The sequence below is a fragment of the Maniola hyperantus genome, chromosome 20 (genome assembly GCF_902806685.2).
Source record: "Maniola hyperantus chromosome 20, iAphHyp1.2, whole genome shotgun sequence".
In the NCBI taxonomy this organism is placed as follows: domain Eukaryota; kingdom Metazoa; phylum Arthropoda; class Insecta; order Lepidoptera; family Nymphalidae; genus Maniola; species Maniola hyperantus.
In genome coordinates, this window is record NC_048555.1 from 5,998,384 (window position 1) to 6,010,411 (window position 12,028).

The following is a 12,028-nucleotide window of genomic DNA, read 5'->3' on the forward strand; positions in this document are numbered from 1 at the left end:
ACCTGATGAAAGAATGAAATGAAATGAATGAATAAAAATCTGTTTTGTAGAATTTATTTGTCTTAATTAATAGGTGTAATACAGTACGCGGCAGAAAATAATGTACATCGGCCTTTAGAATGACATTTCGGCTTTGTAGAGTGTTGCCTCTGTCATTCATACCTATATGACGATTTGTCGGTTTCAACGACGGAGACAATGTTGTACAAATCTGCTATCTCCTTCTAAAGGTCGATGTACATTATTTTCTGCCGGGTACTTAGATAGTTAATTATAGAGATAAAATTCAGTTTACAACAAGTCAATTTTGAAGAGATGTATCGCGTCATTTAGACTTTCCCACACTGTGACTTGAGCCTTATTCTAAGATTAATTTTAGAGCAAATACAGTCAACGAGCAATAAGCAAGTCTACGAAATGTAACCAAAAACCTAGATTACCACAAACAAACTAGGTACGGTACGCCTTGGAATGAGGCTAAAATACAATTGAGAGCATATTTACAAAAAAACGGGCCGAATTGAGAACCACCTATTTTTTGGAAGTCGGTTAAAAATATGGGTCATAATGTTACTGAAAAACGATTGTCTTTCTTTCTTGGTATTTTCATTACGCATTTATACAGAGAAAAATATTATTACAAAATCATTGTTGTTAGGTACCTAGTTAAAAAGCAAAAGCACCTCAGTACTTAAATAAAATAAATGTCGTTGAGTTACTGTACAGGTTACTATGTCGTAATACAAGCTGAACAATACAATGAAATTTGAAACAGAATATTTTGGCCGAGTAACCGTAAAATTAACTCTTGATTGCGTATGTTAAATTACATAGATTTAAATATGAGTGCTTAACCCACAGTGATTGAAAACACGAGATTACTTCCCTAATCCTCGACTTCATTAAACTTACTCTAATCTATGATATATCGCCTATCTACACTCAGTTTATCGAGCTTTGCAATATACAGAGGTTGTACAGAGGGTGTAATATTATGATGTAAGTACTTTAAACTTTATCGTAATCAGTATGCTATATAGGTATTACTTACCTGTACCTATCGCATATCGTCGAAAATCTTTTGACATGAAAAAAATCGGAAAATATAAAAAGACCAACAATGTAAGTAGGTAGGTACCTACTAAGTACATACCATGAGCAACCGGTCAAGTACGAGTCGGACATCGTATCTACAGGATATTACACTATTAATATTATATACTTTTTTATTTATTTTAATTTGCGTGGTGGCCTTTTTGAAATTCGCCATCTTGGTTTTTATTTTTCGGCAATAGGAATACACACACTGTGTGAAAATTTAAACTCTCTAGTTGCTATTACGGTTCTTGAGATACATCCCGCTGACAGACAGACGGACGGCCGGACAGACGAACGAACAGCGGAGGCTTAGTAACAGAGCACTGAAAATTCAGAAGAGAAATATTTATTTACTAGAGAAAATATTATGTATATTCTGTAGATTAAATCAACTGAGCTTAACTCAACGTCCGCCTCCACAAATTAATTGAAATTCTTAGGGAACTGAACGAAATTGAACTTTTTTATTTTCTTTCTTGTTGACATATTTCACACGGTCATACCTTAGAGAATTACTCTTCCAATCTTGTGGCCGAAAGGTAAGTTTCCGTATAAAATGGTTAACCCTAGTAGTCTAGGCTTTCGTAGTCCCTTGGTGCTACTATTTTAGAAATTCGGTTCCTGCCACTCCCAAGAGGGAAATAACAAAGGGTCATATTATAGAAAACGCAACCTCTTCAGAAGATTCCTGACCAACAGCTTCATACTATCACTAAATACTTTTTATATAAAGTCCCCCGTTGCGCCAAGTTGTTCGGGTTAATCTCAGATTACGAATTTTCATAAGGTTTTCACCAATAGAAAGACAAAACCTTTTTGCGAAAACAAGCTCACGGTGCCTTCACCGGGAGCAACGGCGTCTATTTCAAAAACAGAACTAGTTAGAAATAGGAAAATGAACCATATACTTGTATTTAAACAACAAAATACTAAACACAACGATTCACAAAGTATTCTGTAAGATATAACCAAAACATCGCATCCCTAAAATTAAATAGCAAGGCCCTACTCGTATAAGTCAGCCGGTTTTTAACATATATTGAAAACCGGGTTTTAATTTAACCGGTTTTTAACAATAGGCATGTCCTAAAATGTTAGGTAGGTATATGTACTGCCTTGCCATTTTGAAATGAAAAAATCGGTTGAAACTGTAGTCTAGGAATAACCTATTTATTTTCATCAATATCGAGAAAGTTTCAGATTTCTTTATAAAAAACTCAAAAATTATTGTCTTGTCCTACCTTTTATTTCATTGGAATTCGTTAGAACTGGGTATCTATTCCCTTTTATCCTGCTAAGTTTAAAGTTTTCAGGTCCAATAAATCTAGATTCGTGAATCAAATTCATGGAAGCATAATACAAAAAATAATAAGTAGGAAGGTATACCTTTTTTTTGTTGTAATTAATTTTTTCGATTGGTGGTAGAAAATTAGGCATTTCAGATCAAATTATTTCTAGAACAAAGCCTTCTACTACCTACTCTAAATAATTAAAATTCCCTTTTGTTCAGTGGCCAAGATCTTTAATTAATGAAAATAGTACGAACAAGATAATATGAAACCTGCAGATATCCTTTGCTGGCAGATATCCAAACGATGAGATAACTGTTGCAGCATCCAAGGAGTTTCGACAGAAAAGCTATAAAATACTTTACCAGTATTAGCAAGTGTTGAAGCGCCTACAACATCTTCGCAGCAAATGCGTACCAATTCGTCGACTCATAATTTTGTCGTTCACTTAATTATTTAATTGTTTCTTTATAGTATTTTTGTTATTGTATATATATAAATTAGTCACTTTTATAACTCATGTTAATATTTTGGAATCAAACATTATTAATTTAAAATCACACATTTATTATCTTTTCCAAATGTCAGTTCACGCAACATAATATTTTTATAACCACCTGCAATTTACTATATATATTTTTGTATCAATTGACGTTTTCATAAATTCCTTTGTTCTTCTTGTTAAAAACTAACCAACGGTCTGCGCTCAATAAATCATTTTACAACTGCAAGAAAAATTCTTTAAATTGTCATCCACGCATCTACAGCAAGTACCTCCTAAATATATTATACGTGAAAATAAAGTAGGTATAGGTACAGGTAACATTGGCAACCATCGATTTAGAATTAGTACTAGATTTGCGATAAGCGCTTCAAAAGTTATTATATTACGATCTTATTTCAAATTGGCATGGTTCATTCATGGGCGTTGTCCTAACTCCTAATACAACTTGAGTACCTACGCGATCATCGCGCGACAAGCGATGCGATCAATGCGTGCTTGCGTCAAATAGAACGCGAGAACACGCGACCATCGCGTAAATGTCAATTGGGACACCTATTCGAGTATGTTTGATCGCGCGTTCGTACAAGTATAATTCGCGCGAACTTGCGATGACCGCGTAATCGCGTTGTACCTATTAGGACAACTCCTGACTTTAAAAATTCAAAATTACCCGTAAAACCAAGATTTCGGACGGACTATCTTTTCAAGTGGACTATCGATTTATTTATATGGGTTGTAATGCAATTAAATAAGAAAAAAATATTGTAAGTAACTACTCTTGTTATTGATTGTTTCACATCATTGATCTACAAGACTTGCAGACCAAGGAAAAACTATTAATTTTCAATCTCAGAATTAGCTTTATTTATTTACTGCATAAAATTCTTGCTTCTTTCAAAGCTAGATAAATGTTTAACAAAGAATACTTACTTATTCAAAAACTTTTAAGTTAAACAGTTTCATTTTATTGTACCTATACCTACAATATTAGTTATACATTTTTTAAAAGACTATTAGCCATGTTAAATGACTAATATTCCCCTTTCCTCTCCAATTAAGCGTCAGGCTTGTGCTAGGAGTAGGGACGACAATAGTGCAACGGGCGGGGTTTGAACCGTCGACTTTTCGGTTTTCAGTCCACTCCTATACCGGTTGAGCTATTGAGGCTCATAAACATACATAATCGTTAGTCGCTATAGCGGATTTCATGGACGTTACAATTGCACTGTTAGGGTATGATTCCGAACCACGCTGCACGCAGCAGCGCTGCCGCAACAGTGCTGACACCAGCTGTCACAGTCCAGTCGCGGCACTACTGGTCCCCATACAATCTCTATAAGCTTATATGACATTACATTCCGAGCTAGGCAGCAATGTTCCGCTACATTGCATCCGCGAATCATACCTTTATTAACCTTGGAGTTGGAACCTAAAGTTCACAATGTTCACAATGTTGCATGAAATAATTAGGAACCCATTTTCAAGATTTGAAACAAATCAAGAACAATACAAGAGTGAAACAAAGCTAAATTAAATTATTTAACATATTAAATTAATGTAATCACATAAAATAAGTTCAAAACAAACTTGAAATGTAAATTCTTTTTTAACTGTCGATTACCCGGGCACATGTCACCCGGGCTCGCCCGCACCGGGATAACGCGGAAGCTGTGCGGGTGTGCGGGGCGTTCCTCCCCGATTGATATTTCAATCTGTCGCGTACTATAGAGATACTTAAAGGAATTTGGTCTGAGGAACTAGATATGTCGTCGATTTGAACGAAAATAAAACTGCAGAGATTTACAGAAAAATTTAGGACCGCACTTTTTATAAAAATCAAAAGTGAGAGCTGGGAGTTGTGACTATGAAATTTATTGATGTTTCCATGGTGAGCAAAAAGCTTCTGGTAACTCGAGAAGCGGTCGTTATACGCTTGTTTCATGGTAACAAAGGTGTTAATGGAAGTGTACCGTATACGATATCGTTGTATTGTATGTGTTGACTATTCAAATAACGACAGAATAGAATACTGTGATGGAGGTTCGATTTAATTAAAGGGACATTGGGGCCGATTCTCTGGTACACAATCTCTAAACTAAACTAAATTAACAGGTCTAAATCTAGTGCTCTCCTTTTCCGCAAGCAACATTATGAAAGGGATAGCAATAGATTTAGACGTGCCATTTAAGTTTAGTTTAGAAATTGTGTACAACGGAATTAGCCACATTAGATGATAATGGTTGTTTGCTCGGTTTACACGTGCTTACTGAAATTAGCTTCAAATGGAGAGGCCTTATAGGTACGTATAAATATTATTGTACTCAATTTGTTTATTAAATAAGTAGATGTGACAAAGTGATAGATCTTTTTATTATTGAAAGTATTTAAGTACTTAAGTACTTACTCGGGTTTTTCTTAGTTTTTTGTTCTGACATTCTGGGACTTTTAATAGAAACCTTTTAAAGAGATAAGTTTTGTCCTTGTCCTTGCTTATGTTTAATGTTTGGGTATGTCTTAGTTTTAAGTTTTGGTACAAAATAAATATTATGTAACATTCTAGATGTTTTATTTTAAACATATATTTTTGAAAATCCAACTACACACTACTACAGGTTATATCTGCCGGTATTATTTATTATTGGCAAAAACTGCTGAAAGCAGCCAAGTGGAAGTCTGTTAGATGATCCTGTATTACTTAACTGTTATCTAAGTATTATCGTAATAACTATTATTAAAATAAATAAAGCCAGTATTAGACAAATTGGCTATTATATTAGGTTTGTTGGATATTGCCACCTCATTTGTGTCACAGCAAGGCATGCATTTTAGTATGATTTTGTATTTTATTTATATAAGTAAATGTAAATTTATTATTATTATTATTTACATAAAATATAGATTTATTATTATTATGGACATGGATTTAATACTTCTGGCTCTATGTAATAGTTAAACTTTTATAGCCTTACGTGTTATACACACAATAGGATATGGTGGTAAATATACAAAAAAATACATACTCGCTAACGTCATTCGTATAGCAATTGTTATAATTTATTGGACTTGCATCATATTGAAAAGCTTGGAAAACCCATTCACGTATCTAATATTCGTATGTAAAAACCTTAAGGCCAAGAATTCGGGATGAATTCGAAACTAGATAGATGGGCTTCCCGAATTTTATTTACTGTGCTACACTGACTCACTTGCACAAGGACACTTTTTGACTACCGCAGATATGCCAAAAAGTGACGGCAATATAAAATGTAACTAAACCAGTTTAACTGCCCTTGTGCAAGGGGGTCTTACTACGTTTACACTTAGTATTGACATTTTTAAGTTTCTGATACTTACCTAAGTAATTTGGAAACGATATAATTTATAAGCAAATAAAACGTACCTATCGTATATTATGTTAAGCAAAGTTTTTCGAAAACAGATACCATAAAAACAATCTCACAATACTTTATATTTGGTGCTATTTTAGTCTTTTGTTGTATAGTTTAATTTTTAAAAAACTTTTTGTGCTTTAAGTATCCATAGCTAAAATATATGTCTTAATTTCTCTTACAATGGTGTCTATCGCGTAAATCTGTCGCAGGTACCTACGAATATTTTAAATTTTGTGCTATTCACTGCGCTGTCGTAGACCGTAATACGAAAAGTACGCCCGTTCCCAACTGTCATTTGTCGTTTATCGCTCGATGTTCCAGTGGCAGTACATTTTGACACAAAATCGGTTTGCAACAAGTGGGAATAGCTTTATATAAAATGTTCTGCCACTGGAACATCGGATTTAAAACCGAACCCGACAAACGACAAGTGGGAACGGGGTATATGACGCTGACGAAGCTGACAGTGTCTCCATATGAATATAGATTAACTCATACGTAACTAACATCAGCGTAGGAGGAACTCAAGCCTTAGGAGTTAAGTCTGATCATAAGTATACTCTAGTTACCATTGACAAAATAATAAGTAATTTAATATCCTACACGCAAACGTAGGTAAGATATTACGTCCAAAATTGACAATGGACCCTATTTACTACTATATTAGCGTACAAAAACATATAGTTAACACTGATCACTTCAATTATCATGATTGTCACAGAAACTGTTCACATACTGGAGGGGCCCCCTTCACAATCCGGCCTCACGGCACTGAAGTTTTTGCTCTGAAACAAATTATTCATTTTAATAGTGAAAGTCAAATATTTCATCTAAAGTTTCTTACTTAAGTACAGATTTTGTTATCATAATACGCGCAGGCATGTATCAGACGCACAAGCGTACAAAGTCTTAACTTTTTTAAATATATCTGTATTCCCTTTGCCTACCCGGAGTCTTATAACATCTTTGTTGTACAAGAATACAAATATTAATTTTAATGTTGTACATTTCAAAATTGAGGTTTTTAACGTGCCTGTTGTAATTAAAGGCACATTAAAATCCGTTCAGCGACCTGTCAACTCTAATAAGAGAAATTCCTGTCCCATTCACAAAAGACCAAGTAGATAATTAATTATTCTATTACTTACTACGTCATACTAGCTTAACTATCAAGGCGCTAAAATGATCTTGTGACTTTAACTTCACAGTTTCGCCAACGATAGGGGAACAAATGAAGGAAATCATAAAGAGAAGCATTTTATGAGGGTATTTAGGAACCGCATTTAACGGAGCCTAACTACCAGAATATATATAATCTTAACATATAACATTCATTATGAAAGGAATTTTCTATGTATATTAACAAAAGCGAGTCAAGAAAAAGATGGGTAGGTAAATTTAGTAAGAAAAGAATCTGCGCTTCATTCAGCTAGATTATGATGGATGAACTTATGCGAGAGAGAGCAATCGCGGTTATTGTATATTCTGTGAAAACCATTTAGTCAAATTTAAGTTAAGTATAGCTTTTAAAAAAATGGCGAATGATAGATGGCGTTTAGAGATAACATACAGTGCCTACCTTCAAAATCTGTAGTGGGTTATTACAAAAACATTTTTAATTTATTGAATATCAATATTAAAATTGTCATTAAATAATATATTCACCACTGTAAAACTGTGATATGAGTACGGAAGCAAATATCAGACTTTATTAATGCCGTTCCAATTTTGATTAAAATCGATCTACTAGAGCCCCGAAATAGAACTAGGTAGGTACACCTGAATACCACGCAAATAAAACGGAAGGTAAAAGCAAAACCTATTAGTATTACCTATTAGTATTACCTATTAGTAATACCTATTAGTATTAGAAACACTGACGTAGACTACCTACTCGTAAGAAATAGATAGCTAATTCCTAGTACGCGACTACACGTCGAGATGGCAATAGGGATGATGACTAGTAGTCAAATCAGCTACTTTTTATCAACCGTCAAAATGCTCTCTTAGTAAGGGAGCTTGTATAAAATACACAGATGTGACGTCATACGTATGACGTAATTTGACGTACTTTTTTTTTATTAAACCGATATTTTTTTTAAAGAATATTAGCCATGTTAAATGACTAATATTCCCCTTTCCTCTCCAACTAAGCGTCAGGCTTGTGCTAGGAGTAGGTACGGCAATAGTGCAACGGGCGGGGTTTGAACCGTCGACCTTTCGGTTTTCAGTCCACTATTGGTGCTATACTATGCAAAATGGTTTGCAAATTTAAAACTAGCAGCGTATATGGATTTTTCGAATTTTGGAAGACCCTTTGTTTAATAGTTACTAAGAAATCATTTATTTTTGTCATAGTCATCATCCCCATTGGGGTGGGGACGTCCCACACACCCGCACAGCCCACAATATGTCAGATTTCCAATACGGAAATTATCATAATGTTAAGTTAATATCCCTCAGTTTTAAACATAATATTTTTGCATTAGAAAAAACAGCCCTCTCGTTAGATAGCCAAGATCTCGTTAGATAAGTCTTGGTTGTAGGAATGTACCACGCATGTGGTTTTTTTTTCTTGGAGATACACGCGCCCTAAAATATTACCATCCTTCTGCTACAGTCGGGTATAAACCTTTCATGGCATACTTTAGCCTTAAATAAATAAGTACAGATATTTTCCGTGTAGTTTGGAGAGAGATTTCATAAAAGTAAAAATGTATTGTGCCTCTAAAATTCTCATTAGAGCAAAAACGGTACAGGCACACTGGAAGACAGCGATATTTTCATTTTTGAAGTTTTCATTTCTTAGCGTTCCGTACCCGAAGGGTACCGGGACCCTATTACTAAACCTCCGCTGTCCGTCCGTCTGTCTGTCAGCGGGCTGTATCTCAAGAACCGTTATAATTACGTCGTCCAGTCCGTCAATCTGTTAAGTATGTCACAACTCTTTTAAAAATAAATTGTTACGAGTAGAGCTGTAAAGTTGGTCAGCACAGTTATAATAACCTGTAATCACTACAGTTTTTTTTTTTAAATCTGTATACATGAAAACTGAGAGCTGAAAACTCAAGTGACTACCTAGAGTTACGAAACTACGAAATTTTTCACAACTTAATTACCCATTAATTTGTTGATTGAGAATTATAGGGAGGTATAATAAGTTATTATGAGAAAATTTTGCTTTTAAAGAAGGAGGAGGTTCTCAATTCAGTGGTTTTTAGGGTTCCGTACCTCAAAAGGAAAAACGAACCCTTATAGGGTCTGTCGGTCTGTCAAGAAACCTACAGGGTACTTCCCGTTGACCTAGAATATTATAGCTGGCATTAGGGGAAAAATCTAAAAACCGTGAATTTGTGGTTACATCACACAAAAAAAATTAAATTGTGGTCATGAACTAATAATTAGTATTTTCAACTTTCGAAGTGAGATAACTATATCAAGTGGGGTATCATAATATGAAAGGTATTCACCAGTGCATTCTAAAACAGATTTTTATTTATTTTTATGCATCATAGTTTTTAAATTATCGTACAAAATATCGATAAAATACGATTGTAGTACGGAACCCTCAGTGGGCGAGTCTGACTCGCACTTGGCCGGTTTTCTTCTTCTTCTTCTTCAGACTTCTGAACCGCTTTGCATTTTTTTACTCAATAAAGGAAATTAGCGGGATGGTCCCATTAAAGTTTTTTTTTTTTCTCAAAAAAGATACCATTTAATTATTAAAATATTAAGTATTACTTTTTGTCGCAACTCGAATAATCCGCATCCGTAAAAGCTCCGCATTAATTGACGCAGATGCCGATGCGGATGCGGATGCAAATATCCGTAACACCCCTGGTCTGTACCGTTATACGCGTTTCCACAGGAAAGGCATTCCGAACCAATGGTAGATGCATCCGACTATTCGTAAGCACTTGTAAAAGTTTATACGAATAAAAAAAGATTTTCATTTTCATTTTCATTTTCATATTTACACCAAGTATTGATCTGCAAGAAAAGTGTGCGGGAGCAGAGTGGTTCGTGCCTCACGCGAGTTTGCTAGCCGATATTATCTTCGTTCGCTAACTAACCAATCAAAAAGTGCGCAATGGTACCCATGAGGGGTGCTACGGACATTCACATTAATTGAGACATGAAGGTGTTGTCGATATCTTTTATATCTTTTGATAATAAACTAAAAGTTGTTATCGCTAACTCATCTGTCTTCCATTAGAATTGTCACCAAGGCTTGATTATTGCTAATAGGACCATTACTCATAAAACAAATTAAGGCCACGATATTTTCAATTCAAAGCAAAACTTTATTAAAACAATAAAAACAAAATGATCCGGAACATCAAACTGCGGAGCTGAGAATTTCTAAAATAACATAGATAAGTACTTTGTTTCGCGACAAAGTGTCGACAACGAGCGAAATTTACGATTTCTCAAACAAGCCAAGTTTGTATAAATCGGCACACTGGTGCCGCCTCTGTTTTGAACTCTTTTCGACGATATTTAAAGTTATTTCAGTTTCTTAGCGGGTGGTAGGTAGGTACTTAAAATATTTCGTGGGAAACGAAAACGTCTGAAAAACGTTAATTTTCTTTCTTTGAAATTTTTAATTTAAAGAACGAATAAACTTTGAACAACTATCAGTGTGGTTTCCCTCGATATAATTTTTATATTAATTTTGATTATTAATATAAGAAAAGTAATGACTTTTCTACTCAAAGTAACTGAGGTTTTATCTAGAATATAGAAAATTTTTAATGAGCAAAAACGCAAAAGTATTGTTTAAACAATAATAATATGTTTCATGTAAAATAAAATAGAGCCATATAGTAACGCAAACAAACGTACGAATTTGTTTTCACTTTTTAAATTACAATTTTTGAGCTTTGCCTATCTAGAGTTTCATGTTACCTACCTATCTTTGATTTTTAGTTGCAAAAGTCTACAAAGGTGAATTAAGTACTTACAATCGCTACATCCGCTCTTTGCACGTTTTATTACTTAGGTAAAAAAATTTGAGTAACATCTCTTATATTTGAGCTTAAATTATTTTCATTTTTTTTACTTGAAATAAAACACTCATAGATTGAGATATTGGTCTCGCTCCGCAAAACCTTTCTTTCTTGGCTCAATTAATCAATTTTGCTTTAGAGTGTCAAAAGCACCAGAACGTGGACAAAGAAGTTTTTTAGACAAACCAACTTTTAGATATTATTAGAAATTATTATTGATGGCTCTATCTCGTTTTTGCTAAGATCATAATTATTTATTAAGTTCGGCTTAAAAAATATACTTATTTGATTCCCACTTCTTGCCTCGATTCTTTTACACTAGTCAAATATATAAATCTTTTATATTTCCTATTTCTTTTCTACTTCATCGAAGTAAAGATTTTCTGGTAGCTGACATCGAGTGTTACACTTTGCTTTATTTAATTTGTCGTTTATTTTCTCAAGAAACAAAACTTCCACATAATGGTGGGGACTATTACGTAATTAATGGAAGGGGTTATGATCCATAGAAATGAGGACCACGCAGAGAGGTACTCGTTAACATTAGGTCTGGTTGGAGGCTACGGCTATTTTAGCGTTTGAACTACCGTGAGTGATTTCCATTATCTATTATTGCTAGTTAACACACTACTGGCAAAGCCGTGCCACCAAACAAATTAGCATTCCGGTACGATGCAGATGTCGTGTAGAAACCGATAAGGGGGTATGGGTTTAATAAAACTGCCATACCCTCAG

At 34.3% G+C, this 12,028-nt stretch overlaps 1 protein-coding gene across 2 annotated transcripts in view; it reads right to left on the reverse strand.

The window, feature by feature from the left end:
* Positions 1-5,436: 5,436 nt before the first annotated feature.
* The window catches only part of LOC117991734 (G-protein coupled receptor dmsr-1-like), a 69,313-nt gene continuing 62,721 nt past the window's right edge, over positions 5,437-12,028 (reverse strand). For both annotated transcript variants that reach the window (XM_034979331.2, XM_069505320.1), the window contains one exon: positions 5,437-7,069. In XM_034979331.2, the coding sequence (XP_034835222.1) occupies positions 7,048-7,069 (22 nt within the window). In that variant the 3' untranslated portion in view covers positions 5,437-7,047. The remainder of the gene's footprint in view (positions 7,070-12,028) is intronic.